Source organism: Mus caroli, unplaced genomic scaffold (assembly GCF_978045245.1).
Source record: "Mus caroli unplaced genomic scaffold, Mus_caroli_1 scaffold_3, whole genome shotgun sequence".
Classification (NCBI taxonomy): domain Eukaryota; kingdom Metazoa; phylum Chordata; class Mammalia; order Rodentia; family Muridae; genus Mus; species Mus caroli.
This window is the reverse complement of record NW_028227258.1, coordinates 14,427,634-14,450,379: the sequence shown is the minus strand read 5'-3', so window position 1 is coordinate 14,450,379 and position 22,746 is coordinate 14,427,634. Positions and strand designations below refer to the sequence as shown.

General features: G+C 41.7%; 1 protein-coding gene across 1 annotated transcript in view; it reads left to right on the top strand.

The window, feature by feature from the left end:
• Col24a1 (collagen type XXIV alpha 1 chain) overlaps positions 1–22,208 on the top strand; it is a 264,200-nt gene extending 241,992 nt beyond the window's left edge. The window contains exons 57-61 of the mRNA XM_085835446.1: positions 6,289–6,354; positions 9,514–9,682; positions 12,578–12,687; positions 15,403–15,618; positions 20,874–22,208. Of these exons, the coding sequence (XP_085691572.1) occupies positions 6,289–6,354; positions 9,514–9,682; positions 12,578–12,687; positions 15,403–15,618; positions 20,874–21,020 (708 nt within the window). The 3' untranslated portion in view covers positions 21,021–22,208. The remainder of the gene's footprint in view (positions 1–6,288; positions 6,355–9,513; positions 9,683–12,577; positions 12,688–15,402; positions 15,619–20,873) is intronic.
• Positions 22,209–22,746: the final 538 nt, after the last annotated feature.

The window sequence follows — 22,746 nt, the reverse complement described above, 5'->3', positions numbered from 1 at the left end:
AAAACTGTTCTTTGCAACAGATAGAGACCACTGAAGAAAACTACAACAAATCAAAATTTAGGGTTGTAGAGGCCAGTCCCAGTCATTTGGTACTGTGAGACAGGGTCTTGCTAGGTAGCCCAGGATGGTCTAGAATAACAGTGTAGTCTAGGCTGATCTCAAGCACTCAGTCATCTTCCTCTTCATCCTTCCCAGTACCGGGATTACAAGCATAGCCGCCACTCCCAGAAGAGTACTCTTTCTGTTTTGGAGGAGTCAGGGCAATATTTAGGATTAAACTTAGGACCCCACATATAATAGACAGGCTCTTTACTACTAAACTATGTCCCACCCCACCCTGCTTTTTGTTTTTTTACACCAACCATCCTAAGAGTTATGAAGTGTATTTCATTGTGGTTCTAATGTCATCTCCCGAAAAGTGTTAGTTATTTATATATATTCTTTGAAATTTTTTTCATTCAAGTCTTTTGCCCAATTTTAAAAACTGTACTGCATGACTTTATATTAGTTGGTTGTCAAAGTTCTTTCAAAATTCTAAATATTAATCCTTTATCTGATATATGATGTGAAAATGATTTCTTCCAGTTAATACACTGTCTTTTTACTCCCCAGGTAGCACAATGTATCTGTTATTTTCTCCTGTTAATTTTGCTTTGGAGATCACTCCAAGAAATCACTACCAAATACAACAACATGAAGGTTTTCCAATTTTAACTTTTATATTAAAGTCATTGATCCATTTTTCAGGGAGCATTTGTTAATCATACATATACTATGAGGTCTGGCTTGACTTGTTTGCATGTGGGCATCTTATTCCATGGCACTCTTTTGTTAGTCACAGGCTATCATTTTCTTATTGGATGGCCTTGGCACACTCTTTTAAACTTTGACCACAAATTAAGTCTTTCTGGATTCTGCTTTCTACTCATTTGATCCGTGTGTCTGTCTTTTGAGAATGGAGAACGGTTTTGATTGCAATGTCTATGAGTACATTTAGGAATCAGAATTGAGGCTCCCAAATTTTTTCTTTGGGGGTTGTTGTTGTTGTTGTTGTTGATGATGCTATTGGGTTCTTGGTTTGCATGTGTTTGTTTATCTAAGATAGTTCACATGGCCTGGAACTCGTTATGTAAGCCAGACTAGCTTCAAACTCATGCTTCTACTGCCCAAGCCTCTTGAATGCTGGGGTTACAGTTGTGTACCACCACACCCAATTCAACTTTGTTCTTGCTTATTGCTTTGATTAATAGAAGTCTAAACTACTGATATGGTTTGAGTGTGAAATGTACCTTACAACAACTCATGCATTATGGCTCCTACTGGTTTTGGTAGGTTGTAATGGTTTGAAAGAAAATGGCCCCCGTAGGCTCATATGGAGTGGCACTACTAGGAGGTGTGGCCTTGTCTGAGTAGGTGTGACTTTGTTGGAGGAAGTGTGTCACTGTCTATGAATCCAGATGTAGAACTCTCAGCTACCTCTGTATGCTACCGTACTCTCCATCATGACAATAATGGCTAATCCTCTGCACTTTAAGTCAATTAAATGTTTTCCTTTGTAAGAGTTGCCATGGAGTCGGGCGTGGTGGTGCACGCCTTTAATCCCAGCACTCAGGAGGCAGAGGCAGGTGGATTTCTGAGTTCAAGGCCAGCCTGGTCTACAAAGTGAGTTCCAGGACAGCCAGAGCTACACAGAGAAACCCACTCTCGAAAAACCAAAAAAAAAAAAAAAAAAAAAAAAAAAGAGTTGCCATGGTCATGGTATCTCTTCACAGCAATAAGACCCTAAGACAGAGGTTGTAGAAGATATGGCTGACAGAGGAGAGTCACCAGAGATTTTTGCCTTTGGAGATTGTAGCCCATGTCCATTTCTGCCCTAAACTCTCTGGTTCCTGGTCTGTTGAGTTGGAAGGAGATCCAGCCCCATACTTGTACCACCATGAACTCTGCTCTGCCTTCCCTATCATGATGGACTGTACCCATTCGAACCATGAGCCAAAATAAATCTTTCCTCCCTTAAGTTGTTTCTGTCAGGTAATTAGACACAGTGCTGAGAAAAGTAATATGTTAATCTTGTTTGGTTGTTAGAAAGGGTCTCACTGTATGTAGTTCAAGCTGGCCACAGCCTCCCCAGTGCTGTATACCCATTCTTAGCTCTATACTCTTACATTTACCTACACGTGAATTTTACCAAGTCTCTTGATTCATTACTATGAGTTCAAGTTACTTTTAGTTTATACATGTGGGGTGTGTGTGTGTGTGCGTGTGTGTGCACGTGTGTGTGCTTATTCGGGTATATAAACAGGCTCATGGTGTGCATGTGTAGGGGAGAGGATAGCCATGGGTATTGATGCTTACTTCCTACTTTTTCTGAGACATAGTCTCTTATTGTTTGCAGATGTGTGCACTAGGACAGTTAGCATATATGTTTCCAGGAATGCTACTGTCTTCCCTTTCCACCTTACCATAGGAACATCAGAATCATAGATACACGCTACCATGCTCTGCTCTGCATGTATGTGAGATGGCCTGAAGAGGCAAAAAGAGGGCAACAGATCACTTAGATCCAGAGTTACAGATGGCTGTCAGCCTCTTGATGTGGGTGCTGGAAACTGAACTCTGGCGCTCTGTAAGAGGTACAAGCACTCATAACCACAGATCCATTCCTCCAGCCCCTCATTAGAATCTTTCTATGCAAGGCAAACTAGTGTTAAATTATCTCAATTTTTGTTTATCTGAAAATGTGTTGATTTTCCTTCGTGTTTAAACATGTAAACGTGTCTTTCAACACTGAATGCTGCCACACTGCTGCTCACTTGCATGGGTTTTGTGAGAAATTACCTATTGCTCTGAGTGTCTCTTTGGCTGTGATAAACCTCTGCTGTCTCTGCTTTTAACATTCTTTCTTTGCCTGTATTGGTGAATATTCTATTTGTTTGTTTGTTTGTTTCCTTTGTTTTAGTTTATTTGAGATGGGATCTCCTGAGATGGCTCAGGTTTCCTATAACTTACTATGTAGCCCAGGATGGCCTCAATTTCATGATCCTGTTGACCAACTTCCCAACATTTTAAACCTTAAGAGTGAGGGAAGTTCATAGCATTCTTTTGATGTGTATATTAATGTTTCTCAATAAATTTAGCATGACTGTCACTATTATTTAAAATACTAGCCCCTCCCCCTTCTCTCTTGGTCTGCTTGGCAGGGTCCATTAGTGTCTGTTCATCTTTATTCATGTTTTTCTTTCTACTAAAACTAGATCATCTCAATAAACCTGTCTTTAGAGTCAGTGATCCGTTCTTCCCACCACTGAAGTCTACTGCTGAGTCTGTCCAGTACAATTTCATTTCAGCCACACTCTTCAAATCCATAGTCTCTATGTGGTCCTTTTCGATCTGACTTCTGTTATAGCAAAACTATTTTGGAACTTTGTATTACTGCTCTTAACGAGAATTTATTCTTGTTGGTTTTCGTTGTTGTTGGTTGACATTTCTGAATCACGTAATCCCTACATTCCTTGCTGTGTGTGGACATTGATGTCTCTGCTCAGGTCAGCTATTTTCTGTTAGAGATTTCCTACTAGGTTTTCTTAGACACCAGGGATGAGAAGGTTACCTTTTTGCTCCTGGGATTTGTGTGTAGTTGCGGTCCCATCTCAATGTTCAGCCAGGCAGTTGACAATTAAACCTGCTGTCACAGAGCCTCAAGATCAGCCAAAGGTGAGGGCTCAGCACTTCCCAGGACTCTTGGAACACATGTGTAGAGCTAACATCATGTGGAGTTTTAGATTCTGGAGTATGATCAGAGCTTTGGACAGTCTCTGAGGACACCACATTCTCTAGCTCTTCTGTGGAAACTTACTGTTTCCCTCAGTGGTTGCTTCATTCCCTGCTGTTTCAGATAAATTTAAAAACTCACTGCGTTTGCTTTTGGAAAACGTTCCCCTGGAGAGCCTCTTCCTGTACTGGAGGACTACTGGATGAGGTAAAATAAAGACAGTCTTAGATGCCTTCCTGGGAACCACCAGAAAGATCAAATAAAGACAAGGCCCAGGAAGTAACACTCCTCCTGTGGCTATCACATTTTGCAGTCTGTTGACTTGGGCAAAATTTAAAATCAGAATAAATTTGGCTTTCTAAGCCCTCTGGCTCTTATTTGTACTTCTAAACGTAAACAATGCCTAGTTATATGAGGTGGGCTGGCCATTCTGATGATCCAAGTCAAAATGATAAAAGGATCATGGGAAATACAAACCCACTGACTGTAAAACTGTGTGGGAGTCTTACCTCCCATCAGTAATCCAACAGTAAAAATGTGCAAAAGCATAGGGCAGTGCCCCCCTTATGGGTTTTTTATTTGTTTTTTAAAATAGTACATATGAATATTTTAAGTGATTTATTATAAATAGATGTGTTATTGTTTTAGGCAATTATCAAATCATTTAAAATTTTATTCATATTTCTACTTTGGAAAATACCAAAAGTTCTAACTCATACAAGCAAAAGTCTCCTGAGTCTCGATTATTCCTTTTGTTGGTAGCTTTTGGTGTCTTATAGTGCTGAGGATAGAGCCCGTGGCCCATTGTGTGTTTGGAGACTTACCCTTGAAGCACAGCCCCAGGCCCACTCAGTCATATTAAAAGTCCAAGAGAATTTGTACTCTGAATAGTTGGGAAGCCACTGAGCTAGGTGTTCTATTCATAGTTTTAATCACATGCCAGGAGCCAGCATGGTGGCATGCACCTGTAATCCTAGCAATGGGGTTGCTGAGCCAAGAGGCTAGTGAGTTCAAAGACATCCTGAGTTACATAGGAAGACTTTAGCTCAAATTTTAGGACTGGCTAAGACTGCAAAAGAGTCTTAGCCTAGCCTTCCCTGCTCCCTGAAGAGGTCATGACCCACGGACTTTAAGCCTGGGTTGTTCTTCTGCTTGGGAAACTCTCCCCTTTGTCTCACCACTGCCAAGCTTCCTTACATCCACTCAGACAGTGCCATCCTGAGGCAATGTTTCCTCACCAACATCTGGCAAGCCCCAGTTTTGACTCCCAATTTCTCTCGTTGTCCCATGTACTTTTCTTCCATTGTACATGTACCATTTATAGTCACCTGATTTTCGATCTCTTGATCTATGCTTGCTTCGACTTTCAGGTTAGCCTCCAGGGGAACAACTTCCTCTCAGGTTAGCCTCCAGGGGAACAACTTCCTGAGCTGCTTACCATTTTCTCCTCAAGAGTTGTCATTGTGTTTGGAAATCTGTGTGTGCAGAATGAACGAGTTATTTTCCAATATGAAAACCACATGTGAAGACAAGCGGAAAAAGTCGTTTTTATGGATTGTTCCATCATCTTAAATGGCTTTTCTGATTGCTAACCATGACTTGAGAATGAACTGTTGATAAACAGCTTCTATCCTGTGGGCATGCAAAAAGATACCTCAACATCATAAGCAATCTGAGCTAAATCAGAGGCTGTGCTCATTTACACAGATGTGAATACCCAGGACCTTCGCCCAGCTCATGTGGCTTCAATTCATGTATAAATGTGTGTAAATATATATATATATATATATATATACATATATGTATATATATTACATTATATATCATATATCTATATAAAATTACAGAAAGATTACAAATGGTTATGCTGAGTTTTTTTCCTAAAATATCTTTTTTTTATTAAATGCGGGAGCAGATTGAGTTTGTGCTGTGTTCTTTCTTTTGGGACTAATAGTACATTTTCCAACTTCAGAAATTGTTTTCAGGACCACAAAAGTATCAGATTCGACTACTGCGGTGACTACCTCAGGACAGTAATATTTTATTCTACTTTCCTTCCAAGAATAAAACTGTTTTAAAAATTGCTACACTTATTTATTCTTCAGTTGACAATTTATTGCATGAGGGGATTGTGTTTCACTCTTCTTCCACTCGAGTAATGATGTGTGCGCGTTCCTGCCGCTGATGTGTGTGCGCGTTCCTACAGCGGGGACAAACAGCTTGCACTGGAAAGCTTTAGACCGAGTCCTGCTTGAATGAGTGAGACCTGTGGAATCCGGATGGAGGCAGCATCTTGTCTTTCATATAAGTAAGACAGCTGGGTCTTACTTGCAAGATCTGTCATCCTGAGTTGCAGATTCCATTCAGATCAATCTAGTACGTTTCACATCAAGGATCCCAGAACAAACTGAACAAAGCTTGTCAGAACAGCCTTGATCTTATTATGGCTACCTCAATTGGTTTTGTTTTTGTTTTGGTTTTGGTTTTTTTTTTGTTTGTTTTGTTTTTTTACACAGAGACAAATGGATATCAATGCTGCTATTCGAGCTCTGATAGAATCAAATTCTGCCCAGCAGATGGAGGTAATATATCTGGCTCTATTTATATCAGCAGTTTAGCTATTCAAATTAAACACAGAGATTTTTATTTTCTGAAAGCCAAAACTCAGCATTATCTCAGCAGTGGTGGTGCACGCCTTTAATCCCAGCACTTGGGAGACAGAGGCAGGTGGATTTCTGAGTTCGAAGATAGCCTGGTCTACAGAGTGAGTTCTAGGACAGCCAGGACTACACAGAGAAACCCTGTCTCGAAAAAAAAAAAATATTATGTTAAAAACAGAAAATCTAAAATGGTTCAAGTATAATAAAACCGAAATACGTACACGGGGTGTTCATGAGAAAAATATTGAAACAAAAAAATAGTTTTAAAAGACTTGTCAAGGAATTGCTACCGTTGGGGGAAGTAGGAAATAAAGTTAACCAAATTTCTTACAGTTGCTTAAACATTTAGTCTCAGAGAGGAGAAAAAAGCTTCCTCTCCCTCTCCACTGAATCTAGTCAATCATCTGTTTATCTGCACACAAGTGTACATGCGTGTGCAGTGTAGCATGTAGAAAGGAGAACTCAACAAGCTAAGTATCAGAGCCTGAGGAAGCTCAGGCGCAGAGTGGATGTGACTTAGGAGCAAGGATGGAAAGTTAACTGCCTTTCTACTTGTTCATTTTAGCTAGGGGGTATGTACATAAAATGTATTTGGTAGTAAATGTATAAACTCCAACGTGGCACTCTACAGCTTCAGAGGGCTGTTCTAACCACAGGAGAAAAGCTGTTCTAACCACACAGGGGATGCTATTCTAACCACACAGGAAACACTGTTCTAACCACACAGGAGACACTGTTCTAACCACACAGGAGACACTGTTCTAACCACACAGGAGACGCTGTTCTAACCACACAGGAGACACTGTTCTAACCACACAGGAGACACTGTTCTAACCACACAGGAGATGCTGTTCTAACTACACAGGAGACACTGTTCTAACCACACAGGAGACGCTGTTCTAACCACACAGGAGAAGCTGTTCTAACCACACAGGGGACACTGTTCTAACCACACAGGAGATGCTGTTCTAACCACACAGGAGAAGCTGTTCTAACCACACAGGGGACACTGTTCTAACCACACAGGAGAAGCTGTTGTAACCACACAGGGGACACTGTTCTAACCACACAGGAGAAGCTGTTCTAACCACACAGGAGAAGCTGTTCTAACCACACAGGAGAAGCTGTTCTAACCACACAGGAGACACTGTTCTAACCACACAGGAGATGCTGTTCTAACCACACAGGAGAAGCTGTTCTAACCACACAGGAGAAGCTGTTCTAACCACACAGGAGACACTGTTCTAACCACACAGGAGAAGCTGTTCTAACCACACAGGAGAAGCTGTTCTAACCACACAGGGGACACTGTTCTAACCACACAGGACACACTGTTCTAACCACACAGGAGAAGCTGTTCTAACCACACAGGAGAAGCTGTTCTAACCACACAGGGGACACTGTTCTAACCACACAGGACACACTGTTCTAACCACACAGGAGAAGCTGTTCTAACCACACAGGAGACACTGTTCTAACCACACAGGAGAAGCTGTTCTAACCACACAGGAGAAGCTGTTCTAACCACACAGGAGAAGCTGTTCTAACCACACAGGAGACGCTGTTCTAACCACACAGGAGACACTGTTCTAACCACACAGGAGACACTGTTCTAACCACACAGGAGATGCTGTTCTAACTACACAGGAGACACTGTTCTAACCACACAGGAGACGCTGTTCTAACCACACAGGAGAAGCTGTTCTAACCACACAGGGGACACTGTTCTAACCACACAGGAGATGCTGTTCTAACCACACAGGAGAAGCTGTTCTAACCACACAGGAGACACTGTTCTAACCACACAGGAGAAGCTGTTCTAACCACACAGGGGACACTGTTCTAACCACACAGGAGAAGCTGTTGTAACCACACAGGGGACACTGTTCTAACCACACAGGAGAAGCTGTTCTAACCACACAGGAGAAGCTGTTCTAACCACACAGGAGAAGCTGTTCTAACCACACAGGAGACACTGTTCTAACCACACAGGAGATGCTGTTCTAACCACACAGGAGAAGCTGTTCTAACCACACAGGAGACGTTGTTCTAACCACACAGGAGACGCTGTTCTAACCACACAGGAGACACTGTTCTAACCACACAGGAGATGCTGTTCTAACCACACAGGAGAAGCTGTTCTAACCACACAGGGGACACTGTTCTAACCACACAGGACACACTGTTCTAACCACACAGGAGAAGCTGTTCTAACCACACAGGGGACACTGTTCTAACCACACAGGAGACACTGTTCTAACCACACAGGAGACACTGTTCTAACCACACAGGAGACACTGTTCTAACCACACAGGAGATGCTGTTCTAACTACACAGGAGACGCTGTTCTAACCACACAGGAGACGCTGTTCTAACCACAGGAGAAAAGCTGTTCTAACCACACAGGGGATGCTGTTCTAACCACACAGGAGACACTGTTCTAACCACACAGGAGACACTGTTCTAACCACACAGGAGACACTGTTCTAACCACACAGGGGACGCTGTTCTAACCACACAGGGGACATTGTTCTAACCACACAGGAGATGCTGTTCTAACCACACAAGGGATGTTGTTCTAACCACACAGGAGACGCTGTTCTAACCACACAGGAGACACTGTTCTAACCACACAGGAGACGCTGTTCTAACCACACAGGAGACGCTGTTCTAACCAAACAGGAGACACTGTTCTAACCACACAGGAGACACTGTTCTAACCACACAAGAAATCATTATATTAAATAATCTTTGGTTCTCGTTAATTTCAGTGTGATTTTTTTTTACTTGCAACATTTTACAGTAAAGTTTAAAATAAAATTTAAAACTGTATTTGATGTGGAGTTTAAAAAGTGTAATGCAGTAGGCATAAAAATTCTTTAAGTCTCTTGTCAGCTTACAAACTAAGTTTTGACCTCCTATTGGGATTTGGAGTTAATAAGCTGATGTCCACAGTTATATATGTTCTTTCCTTCCTATCACAACACTTCTAAAAGCAATTAGGATCACAGCCTCACTGTGCTTTGTCCAGATTGTTTTTAGGATCTTCTTGCTTATATGATTCTTATGATAACTTGGCAGAGTTACCAGAACGCTGAAGGGACCTTAATCAGCCACAGTTCAGACATTTTCAAAACCCTGACCTACCTTAGCAGCATCCTGAGCAGCATCAAGAATCCTCTTGGCACGCGAGAAAACCCAGCCCGGATCTGCAAGGATTTGCTCAGCTGTCAGTACAAGGTTTCAGATGGTAAGTCCTTCCTGTCAGATTGCCAAGTCTAACTTCATCATTCCAAAACATTCGGGATCTGTGATGCCTTCACTTCAGATCTCTGTCATCTTGATAAAACATCAGCCAAACCCATCAGAATTTCATCAGCACTAACATTGTCTTGAGGAAGATATACTTGTGAAAAGACTCGCCTCTGTGCTTACTTTGTATTTGCAAAAGTGTGCATCATAGTTAAAATCAAAATAGGGAAGTGTAATGTTAGGGGTGATAGACAAGAACCCACCATAGGCCTTGTTATTTCAAAACCATTAAAGTTCACAACAATTTTTATATCCTATTCCACAGCCCTCCCTACAAATGTCATTTAATACACCTTAAGTATGCTCCAACTAGAATCAGCAAATATCAAACTAGAGTGGTTTATCACCCTTGGAAGATTTTCATCCCTCCAAGTACATTGGTCAGGAGTATAAAAGTGGGTTTAGAGAACATTGTTAAGAAAGCGTTTTAAATCCAGAGGATTGGTCACCACTTAAGTAAGAGAAACACTAACTGTCAAAAATTATTTCATTTCCTTTTCCTTTTTGTTTAGTCTGTAATCACCTGTACAATAAATATTATATCTTTTTGTTTTGCTAAAACCTTAATTTCCAGAACATTCCAGCCAGCCCAGGTTTGCTTTTTACAGATTAGTCAGAAAAAGTGAATCTTGTTGAGGATTTGGTTTTGTAGAACAGATACAGTGGGGTGATGGAACTCGAGAGTTCAGAATTTACCTAAGCAACAGCCTTCAGTGGAGTAAAGGACTCTGAACTTCAGGCAAAAAAAGGAAGTGACACAAGGACTTTAAGAACTGAAGACATCAGATTGGCTCCCCCCTGCTGCTGCCTGGCATGGGCCTCTGGCTCTCCTGTTCCTTCATTGGTGCTTACTTACACATGTCAACCATCAGACTGAGCGTGGGGACCCCAATGGAAGAGTTAGGGGAAGGACTGAAGGAGCTGAAGGGGTTTGCAACCCCATAGGAAGAACAACAATATCAACTAAACCCCTGAGAGCTCCCAGGGAATAAACCACCAACCAAAGAGTACACTTGAAGGGACCCATGGCTCCAGCTGCATATGTAGCAGAGGATGGCCTTGTCAGACATCAATGGGAGGGGACGCCCTTGGCCCTGTCGAAGCTGAGTGCCCCAGTGTAGAGGGATACTAGGGTGGTGAGGTGGGAGTGAGTATATGGGTGGGGGTGCACCCTCATAGAGGCAGGAATGGGTAGCATTTGAAATGTAAATAAATAAAATAACCAATTAAAAAAACTGATGTCATCATAGGGAGTTGATCCTGATGGAATAAAAAGAGAAAAACTGTTGATTGAAGAAGTAGAAGGCATAAACAGGTAGAAGGAGACAGCTGAAGTGGCTGAGAAGGTTGAATTGGAGAGCAGGTTAGGGTGGATAGCCTCGGACATTAATGATTGGAGTAATGGACATTGGAATGTCAGGTACTGAGGAGCCAAAGCATAAGTGTTCATGTGAGTTACAACAAAATATCAAGAATGAGATTATACATACATTTTTCTGAAAGTAGTAACAAGCCAGAAGCTAAAATATTGAGCAGTTGCCCTGAGAGATGATAATAGATGATACAATGGGATGGTGATCATTTCAACATGGACTGTTTCAATGGAGAACAGATGTAAAAAGCATGGTCTGGATGTAGCAGCAGGAGCCACAGCTTCCCAAGCCCAGCACTAGGAGGCCAGGGCAGAATGAAAGAGCTAGAAGGAAAAACGATGCCCTCAGGCCAGAGCCAATTTTAAATTAGAGCCTTTGGGGTCACAAAAGACATAAAGCACATAAAATAAACCCTCGATCATGTTACCATGAAACTCCCATCCAATCACCATTGTGTGACACGGTGCCTGAGTCCAAAGCTTGGTACCACGCAGACAAAGCTAGATGGATCATCTTTTATTTAGACAAAAATGGCTCACACCGTAGGAGGGGAAAAATCTAGAAGAAATAGTGAGAAACTTCCTTCCACCATCGGGTGCCAGGGTCAGCAAGCTCAGCAGCACATCCCTTTGCGCTCTGAGCCAGCCATCTCACAACAGGCCGACACCTTCTCAGCCTATCCATCTTAAAGTTACAAAACGTCTTTCAAATTGGTAGGTGCTTGAAAATACAGTTCTGGGTAACACTTTTTGTGGGTATATCTTTCATTCATTCACTAAATGTATATATTTACAATCAGCTATGTATTTTAACAGATAAGATGTGTCAACAGGCATCAATGGGTATCTATGTAAAAACCACAGCTCTGAACTTAAAGGGAATAAGAGGTAGTTTGTCCTGGGGCCGTTCTGAGTGGTCATGGCTGAGGAACTCAGATTTAGGTTACCTCAGATTCAAATGTTCCAATGTGGAAGCCGTTTTATAAAGTTTTCTAAACTTTTCTAGTTTTCTATAACAAAGAAAGTCATAAATGGAGGCAAGTTTGCAATACCTTAGTATGTACATCAGAGAGGTGGGCACTGTGATAGTGGAGAGCTCTTCCACAGGCTTAAGATGCAGTCTTGTAGCATTCTTACCTTCTGGCTTGGTGGAAGCTAATGGTCTGCTAAGTCAATGGATTCTAAAGGTTTCTATCTGATAGTCACAAGACATTAGTCCAGACACAGAGGTGGGCAAGGAATGGCTGTTCTCGCAAGGCTAGAACTTGCCCAAGAGCAGGAGATTAGCATCTGGACATGAATACGCCAATCTCTCCCCTGTCCTGAAATTCTAATCAGTCAACCAGTCCCTGCAGACGTAACTTCTTTTCAGGATATGTTGTTCATAGATGTGGCAATATGTAAGTTCATATAGTTTAGTATGAGATTGAAATAACTTTGTGTTTTGTTGTAAATTGGTAGGAAAATATTGGATCGACCCAAATCTCGGATGCTCTTCAGATGCCTTTGAGGTTTTCTGCAACTTTAGTGCTGGAGGCCAGACATGTTTATCTCCTGTTTCTGTGACAAAGGTGTGTACTGAATTTTAGAACCTATGCTGGTGTATTGTTTTTGGCAACAGGATCTTTCTTAATACCATCATATAACTGCTGATTTTTAAGAGTGAAATTTAAACGTGACCCTTCACCATTCTCTATCATATATGAGAAATACTTTCATTGTTAAAAATATTTTAAAGATTTCTTTTCATTATACATAGAAATGTATGTCTGCATATATATGTGTGTGCAACATGTATATACCTGGTCCCTGGAGGGGTTAGAAAAGATTCATAACTTCAGATCCCTGAACTGAAGTTATGAATGGTTGTGAGCCACAGTCTGGATTCTGGACATTGAACCCAGGTCCTCTGCAAGAGTGTCAGTTGCTCTTAACCACTGAGCCATATCTCCAGTTCCAAAAAAAGATAACTGCCATTTATCTTGGCAGTTTGATTGTGTGCTGTATGCTCCATGGATCTTGTCTCTTCAGTTCTCTAAAATGTGTACAGCACAGTGTCGTGTTTTTAAACCCACACAGACCTTAGACAGTCTCCAACCAGCTTCGCTGTTCTAATGAACAGTCTACAGCCACAACCTACAACCTTATTGAAAATTGTCTCGTCAGTAAAGGAATCTTTCTACAAAAGCTTGCTGCATTTCAGTGATTAGCATAAAACAACCTCCTACAAACGTTCACTGAATGCTATTTTTAAGTTGCAAGATTAATTCTGATCTTAAAAACCCAAAGCCTGGTTCTGTTTATAACACCTTGAAATCAGAATTGTAGCTCTTTTTCTGATGAAACTGGCTTCAAGTGTTTTCTCATGTGTTAGCAAAGAGCTAGCACATATGCCTATCATGTGTTCCGCCCATCTTTAGAAGACAGGAAGGCGTGGTCCGCAGCCGGTTTCTGTAGAGCCGCTCCCCTTCGCTGAGTGTGGCTTTATAGTAGGAAATCTCAGAGGAAGGAGCACTGCTCTGCCCCTAGAGGATCCGTGTTCTCCTAACACAGAGAGGCAGACACACTAGTATAGTTCTCTGTATAAAACACTTGTCCACACCCTTGCCCTCAATGCCCCGGAAGTTGCCTGAGGATTTTCATACAGGTTTTTGTAGATAAGAAATAAAAGAAGGGAAATATTCAACAAACGAGGTAGGAACAGTGAAGAACAATGTGTTGCTTCCTTGACTGAAGCGATGATTGTCCCCGTGATAGGAAGTAGAAAGAGCAGCAATCAGGAATGTGTGTGAGGAACACCCTGGACGTGAAATGACAGGCTCCTGAGGGGCTTGCTCCACTCCGTGGGACAGGGTGGAAAATTACCATTGTCGTGCTTTGGGGGGGGGGGGGGTAGTTTTGTGTGGTGTGATGTGTGTGTGTGTGTGTGTTCGGCATGAAAATTTATTAATGTTGAATAATAAAACTACTAATACCAGAGCCAAAACAATATTAATAAATACATCCCAAGAGAATTACAGTCAAGGTTTTGAAAAGAAGATAATTGTTGACTGCTTGATCAGGCTTCAACAATTACAAAACCTACCAAGCTCTGCCTCTTAACATCCCTGTCAGGTGGGTGCTACACCCCCACATAATCAACAGGCGACCACAGCTGAGCAAGGCTGGTACCCGGATCATAAAAGCAAAGTCAAATTACTTAAACTTTAACCACTCCATGCTTTGGTCCCGGTACCTCAACTTCACACTTATTTTTTCTCTTCCTGGAGTTTTTCTTTGTTATTTTGTTTTGATCTGCTTCCGTTGTGATTTCTGTTTTGACATTGGTTTTCCTCTTCTCATGCTTGTGGTCCTGGGGTTCAGATGTAAGGCTAACGGGCTGCTAAGCCAGCACTCTACCACAGAGCTGAGCCTCTCACTGGGGTTTTCTCTCTCGCTGCTGTTGCTTTACTGTCTTCTAGCATCATCTTCCTTAATTTTAAATTTGTAGATGAATAAAAATTCCTTAGTAGCAATCACTTCAACTCGCATTGTGCCTATATCAGATGATGGTGATGTTGGTGATGTTGGTGATGGTGGTGATGGTGGTGATGATGGTGATGGTGGTAGTGGTGATAGTGGTGGGTAGGGAAAAAGAAACATTTACTTCTCTTTCCAGATGTGGGACTGGCAGTCAGATTTGCTCTCTCGTGTTTTCCCCTGAACTGTTTATGTTATCAGTTAAGACTTGTTGGTACACTGTTTCTCTTAGTAAACATTTCTTTCTCACTTACCATTTGCAACTACTTTAGAGTTTGGCAAAAAAATTAAAATTCCTCAACCAAATTACTTTTCCCAAAGCTGTAGCCTATCTTTTGGAACTCACACCAAATTAATTTCAAATGAAGATTATAATGAAACAGATTATAGCATCATGTCAAGAAAATAACAATTATTACTGTATTTCGGGTAACACACTAAAAGTTATTTTATTATATACAATAGCCTAACAGTATGCTGCAGTCAGGTCACAGAGACTCCCAAGAACCTTTCGTCAACATCCTTTCCTGGTCCCTGCCCACTGGCACCACCTTGGTAGCCTGATGGCAGTGTTTCTGCCCTGATAATCAGAATCCCAGGTCTTCTCTCCCCCACCAGGAACCAGTAATTAAACCTTTGCCGGCCAGTACACCATCTATTGGCATGCAGATTCCAAATTTCTCAAGCCGCCCTCCCATAAGTTTCCCCTTATCATACGTTTCTAATCACCGTGTGTTATGACGTGACTCTTGTTTCTATGACACTAGTTGGAGTTTGGAGTCGGCAAAGTACAGATGAACTTTCTTCACTTGCTGAGCTCAGAAGCCACCCACACCATCACCATTCACTGTCTAAACACCCCAAGGTGGAGCAGCACACGGGCGGATGGTCCAGAGTTGCCTATTAGTTTCAGAGGATGGAATGGTCAGATTTTTGAAGAAAACACTCTACTTGAACCACAAGTCCTCTCAGATGACTGCAAGGTAAGAGAACAGCACTTTTAGAAATGTGGCTTAAAATGAGGCACAAAGAGCTTTCCTTATAGACTGATCTACAGAAGAATGCTGTTGTAAAGTCCCTGGCATACCTATGTTTCCCATAAGCAATCATCATATATATGTATACATATGTATATACACATGTATGTGAGTATATATACATATATATGTGTGTATGTTTATATGTATTTATATATACATATGTGTGTATACATATGTATCATATTATATCTGTATCATATTTGTATCATATTTGTATATGTATTTACATATACAGATAGATATCTCATTCAAATTTTGTTGTGTTAATAGACAATATCGGATTTTTGTTTCATTTTCTGAAGCAGGGTCTCTCTATGAAGTCCTAGATATTCTTGACCTCGTTATGCAACCCAGGTTGGCCTTGAACTCACAGAGATCCACCTGCTCTGCCTCTGTCTCCCAAGTGTTACTATGCGCAGCTTACTCTTGAATTTTTAATGTCTTTTTAAAGAATTGTTTTGTTTTTAAGGACTTTTTTTATATGTATGAATGTTTTGCCTGTATGTATGTAAATGTACTGTATATATGTATGTGCACTGTATATATGTATGTGCCTGTATATATGTATGTGCACCTTATGTACGCTTGGTGCCTTCTGAAGTCAGAGTGAACACTGGGTCACCTGAAGCTGCTGTTACAGATGGTTGTGAGCTACCATGTAAGCACTAAGGACCAAACCAGCATCCTCTGCAAAAGACGCAAGCTTCCTCGACTTCTGAGCAGCCTCACCAGCCCCTCATTTAACTATGTGTATGTGTGTATCTCTGTGTTTGTGTGTGCCATGTGCGTGTGTGAGTACCCATGCAAGCTAAAAGAGAGTTTTAGATCCCCTGGAGCTGTCGTTCTAGGCAATCGTGATCTGAGGTGGGTGCTGAGAGCCAAGCTCTGCCAGAGCAGGCTGTGCTCCTCTTTATTATCAGTAATCATTCCATTTGTTTGCATCTCAAACGATATCCCATTCCCTGTTACCCCTCATCCCATCTCCCCCACTCCTCCCTCCCCTTTTCCTCTCTGAGGTGCTCCTCCACCCACATCCACTCCCGCCCCCACCGCTCTAGCATCCCCTACTCTGGGGCATCAAACCTCCACAGGACCAAGGGCCTCCCCTCCCATTGATGTCAGACAAGGCCGTCCACTGCTACAGTTTAAGTATCTGAAGCCATGGATCCCTCCCTGCACACTCTTTGGTTGGTGGTCTAAGCCCTGGGAGCACTGAGTGGTCCGGCCAGCTGATGTTCTTCCTATAGGGTAGCTATCCCCCTCCAGCATGTGCTCTTAGCTGATGAATGATCTCTTCAACCCCTACTTAAGGATTTTTATATGTAAAATGTTAATGGATTGATTTTACTCCTTGGATAAAATAATTGCATCTGAATAGATGAACAGATGGATTGGAGATCACCTGGTCAAGTGACTGATATTGCATGCACATAAATATACTTATTTCATGTTTTTGAGCTCTAGATCTCACTGATGGGTGGGAGGGAAGTCATAGAACTGTCACTTTATTTGATTTTGCTAATTCTTATACAAAGATTAAAGCAATTGTGGACTGACTGCCCCTCTTAATATTTGACTTTAGCTCACGTTTTTTTTTGTTTGTTTGTTTGGTTGGTTGGTTGGTTTTTTTTCTGTTGAAATGAAGCAATAGATACTATGGCAAATTTAATGCTATACATAATAAATTATTTCATTAATTATTTTAAGTAGCTTCATTTCCTGCCCTGGTGTATAATTAAGACCATGATTTTGCATCTCTTGCCATTTCTTGGAGACCATCTTTTATATAACATTTCCTTTCACAGGTAAATGGTCAAAAGTAGATTTCTCAGATTCTCTTTCTTTGAAAAAAAAGCATTGTCTTAAGGTTTTACCGCTGTGAACAGACACCATGACCAAGGCAACTCTTATAAGGACAACATTTAATTGGGGCTGGCTTGCAGGTTCAGTCCTTTATCAACAAGGCAGGAAGCATGGCAGCATCCAGGCAGGCATGGTACAGGAGGAGCTGAGAGTTGTACATCTTCATCTGAAGTCTGCTAGCAGAATACTGGTTTCCAGGCAGCCAGGATGAGGGTCTAAAGTCTACACCAACAGTGCCATGCCTACTCCAACAGAGCCACACCTCCTAATAGTGCCACTCCCTGGGCCGAGCATATACAAACCATCACAGTCAGTATCCCCAACAAATTCATGCAACCTTTACTCCTTCCCAGAGATGCTCAGTGGCTCATTAGCACCCCTGAGACATAATCTAAGCATCAATGAGCTCAACACCAGTCAGGCAGACCCCAACCTATTTACTGGGTTGGACTTTCATTGGCTGCTACTGTATCCTATGGCCAAACTGATCTACTTATTACTTTACCAACCACAACAACTCCTACTAATTATTGAGTTCTATGTTGTAATTGGCCATTCAGTGCATAAATTATTTTATTAATCTTTACATTTGTAAAGAAAAATTAGTCCAAGACAGGCTTGGTTGTACACACTATAAACTTAGCAGTTACAATGTGGGGACAAAAGGATTAGGCATTCAAGGCCAGCCTTGGCTACCTGAGACATCTCTCAGACAAACAAATAAGATGTGAGGAAAGTCTCATTGCCTAAATTTCCACTGCCATCTTTCCAGGTGGTGTTCCCAGCCCTGTACTAGGCCAATGTCACAGCTGAATACTTCACCATCTGTACTTGGTCCAGGGCATTTGCTGTGGTCGCCTTGACTTTCCATTGTTGTCATGTTTTCTGTGCAGGACAATTCTCGACTTCTCTCACCATCTGGAAGTTTCTGGCATTCTTTAAGACCCAGCTAAATTCTGAAGCTCATAAAACATTTCCTGATTTCTCTAGCAATAAAGAATTTAGTATGCACGTCTGTCTGCACCATGTATTTTGGCCTCACTGTACACACTCTCTGACTGTGTGCGATATCTTGCTCTTACTATACAGAGCCTCTGTCTGCACGTTGTATTTTGCCCTTAACGTAGGCAGGCTCTCTCTGTATACTGTGTCTTACCCTTACCATACATGATCTTTTTTGAATTACTTATTTATGTCTCTGCTTCCCAGTCAGATTGCTAAGCTACTTACTTCAGATGTCAGAACTAAGTCAGTCACCTTTGTGTTTCTCACCCACTGTAATAAAATTAGAATTGACAGCTCATTCAATTATGCTTAAAGGGCAGCTGCACGTTCAGTGTCTGCTTGACAGATTAGTGAATGCATCCCACAGTTTCTCCCAAGTTCCAGGTCTGGTTATCATGGCAACCTTAGGACAGCAGACAAATAACATACTGGTGAACTTCAATGGTCTTGGCTTGAACATGAAGATATTAGCTTAAATAGTCACCAAAGATCCTTCAGATTTTAAAATTCAGACCATGACAAGACTCTGAGCAAGTAACTTGGCTTCTGACTAAAAAGCTTCAGCAATCGTGTGTCTCTGCTCTCTCGTGCTGAATATTTAACACGGAACATTTCATGACAGCTTCAGACCATAACATTTATCATAAAGAGCAGAAGCTTCAGTAATGCAAGAAGCAGAAGGCTTAGGGAGAACAAAGAAGAAAGTCACACAAATAGAAAACCCCAGAATTGGAGAGGGGACGGGAACTCAAAATGACTCAATATGATTGTCCTTTAACTGCTTCTGAGGCAATCCTAGTTATCTGCTACTTATAGATAGAGACTGTGATAATCAGTCCTCTTTCACTCAAGAAAAATGCCCACCCTGAAGAAAAACAAGGAGAGGGAACTAGCAAGATGGCCAGCAGTTAAAGTCCTGCTGCCAAGCTTAACAATGAATTCTAATCACTAGGACCCATGTGGTAGAACAGAACTCTCATTGGATTTCTGCTGACTTAACACACACACACACAGACAGACAGACAGACAGACAGACAGACAGACAGACAGACAGACAGACAGACAGATGCATGAAAAAGGAACAGAGCCTTATTGGGAATCCTGCAGACTTTTAACTCCTGTCTGCTACAGTGACCCACAGACATCACAGGCAGAGGTTGGCATTAGCCTCTGGCAGGAGAATTGGAAGACAGTGCTATTGAAGAGAAAGGAAGCCTGGTATCTTCACTTCTTTTCCTGATGCTGTAATAAAACACTCTGGCACAAGCAACTTAAGAGAAGAAAAGGTTTGTTACAGGTCAGAGCTGCTCACATGTATTCACAGTGCCAGGGAACGCACACATGCTAGCGCTCAGCTGGCTTTCTGTCTGTCATATGTAGTCCAGGATCCTCTGTCTAGGAAACACTGCCACCCACTGTGGGCAGGTCTTCCCGAACCACTCAAAGTAATACAGATAATGCCCTACTAACGTGATGGGAGGCCAGTCTCCCAGATGATTCCTGATTCTGTTGACAACACTACCACAGTGGGTCTGGTGGTACAGGTCTGCAGCATTAGCCACTCAGGAGACTGAGGCAGAAGAACCATATGCTCAAAGCCAGCCTGAGCAGTTTGTTACCTTGCCTTTAAGTATTTTTTTTATATATATAAAAGGTGCTGTGTTAGCATGGAAGGTAGCTTATTCATCTAATCAGTATATAAAGGGTCTCAAGGCGTAGCCTGATGATTGAATGCTTGCTAGCGAGTGGAAGAACTTAGGTTTAATCTCCAGTACGGTGTGGGGGTGGGGAGAGAAGAAAAGGGAAGAAGATACGGGAAAGGGAGGAAGTAAGAAAAAGGAATATCCTAGACTTCCAGTTTTTTGATTGGTAGTAACTACTATTTTATTTAGCATTGTTCTAAATATTTTCTACTCTAAGTCCCTTTCCCTCTCTCTCTCCCTCTTCACCTCTCTCTCTCCCTTCCCCTCTCTCTCTCCTTCTCTCTCCCTCTCTCTCCCTCTCCCCCTCTCTCTCCCTTTCCCTCTCCCTCTCCTCCCCTCCCTCTCCCCCTCCTACTTCTCCCCCTCCCCCTCCCCCTCCCTCTCTTGAAATGGGTCTTTATACCCAAACTGGCCTCAGATTCATCAGTTAGTTCAAGCAGGTCTCAAACTTGTGGTTCCTTCCCCAGCTGCTGAGATTCCCATCATGCACCCCGAGAGCTGGCAACACTGTGTCCTACATCTGAAAGGATTTCCCCATTATCTATGAAGGGTGTTGTTTGTGGAGCTCCGCCTTGGACTCCTTGGAAAGGCAGTTACATATGAAAGCATTTTGGTCTTGTTTTACAGATTCAGGATGGCAGCTGGCACAAAGCGAAATTCCTTTTCCACACCCAGAATCCTAATCAGCTTCCTGTGACTGAAGTCCAAAACCTTCTTCACCTTGGAACTGAGCAAAAGCGCTACATTGAAAGCAATTCCGTGTGCTTTCTCTAAGGCCCCCTGGTCAGCAGGGAAGCCATGCTGTTGGTCAGGTAATTGCAGAGGAAAATGTAAACAGAAAGGTATGTCGTTATGAAATGTAGGGGAAAGAAAAGGACAGGGGCTAAATTTTAAGAAATCTCAGGAAGAAACAATTTCCTCCCAAGGAGAAATGGCGGTGTTTTTAAAGGACTATGATAATGTATTTAATGCTCTTAAATTTTTTTTTTATTGATCTGAGTTTTCATAAGGAACTCCCTAGAACTGAAATTGTATAGACTTGGAATTCTTGAGGGTTTCCTGTGCTTTCGTCCCATGAGACAGCTGGAGCTGCAGGGCCACACGGAGCAGTACTGGATAGTGCTCCAAACGGTGGGATGTGTCTGTCTGAAACTTGCAAGCCACAGTCTGCAGCACCTTCTTGTCCCAAACACTAAGCTGTGTTCAGGTCCCCCATGGGCATATAAAATCTTAGTGGTGCACACTACCTCTTTTGTGTTTCCTTTTGGTGTTGCTTGGTGCTGTCTCCCAAAACAGGGTGCTGTGGCTGTCATAAGACTATTTTATTTCTTCATCTTCATTATCAAGAGTGTATGTACTGGTTACATCAAAAATATGTCTTAATTGTTAATGCTTATTTCCATTTGTTTGGTCTCATGCTTAATAACAAGTAAAGTTATTTATGCAAGGTCCTTATTTTATTTTAAAATTATCTTTGTGCACACGGAATCAAAGCCAGCATGCTGTAACTCATGTGTATACACAAGAGACCGGGGGCTTTTCTTCTGTTGTTTTTCTTCTTTAAATTGCTGTAAAAAGTACTTCAGGCCACCTAAATCCAGTGGTAGGTTTGGATTAGAAACTGGTGTTTGTGATATACTGTTTTAAAACTCCAAGATCATCTGGAATGATATTTTGTATATATATATATAAATATTGTGTAAAGTTTTAATCCAGCCAACCCTTTGGAAATTTTGCTGCTGTTTTAAATTATAAAATGTTATATTTATGCTTTTAGAAAATATTTGCTTTGTAGTACTCAATGGTTTTTCTTTCACTGTTCTGAAATAAAATTTTATTGCTTAAAAGAATTTTATAGTCTTTGAAGCAACATCGTACATGAGGAACTCTTTTTCCACTAAAACTAAGTTCAGCCCATTCAGTCTTTCCTTGTTGTCAGAGAAAAATGTTAGTTTAATAGGAAAGAAGATGACTCTTGCTGTATGAACGAGCCTGTTGTTCATCTGTTACAAGCGTACTGTTAACCTCAGCAAACCACATTTACCTGTCTATAATAAAAAGGTGCTTTAAATCATTTTGAATGATTCTTGTCTGTCTCCATTTATTACCATAGTCATGTATTACACATAGCAATACAGTACACATAGCAATACAGTACACATAGCCTCTGCAATTCCATACTACGCACATTTTCAGCATTAGAAAATACGTGATATGATTATATAATTACTAAAGGGGCCTAGGGCTCTGTTTCCCATACATCTTGAAGACACAGTATAGAAACAGCAATGGTCTAAGAGATGGTGGGTGATTTCCAACACGATGTCAATGCCATCGAACGGCAATGTTCTCACCAAAGGGGCTGGGAAAACTGAATGGCCACCTGCCAGGACAGAGGGTACACGGTTTCTTTCTTTGGTGGTACAAAACAGCTCACCTGGGATCAGAGTTAAATGCGCTCTCGGGGGAAGTGAAGAAAACCTTCGCAGCATCTGATTTG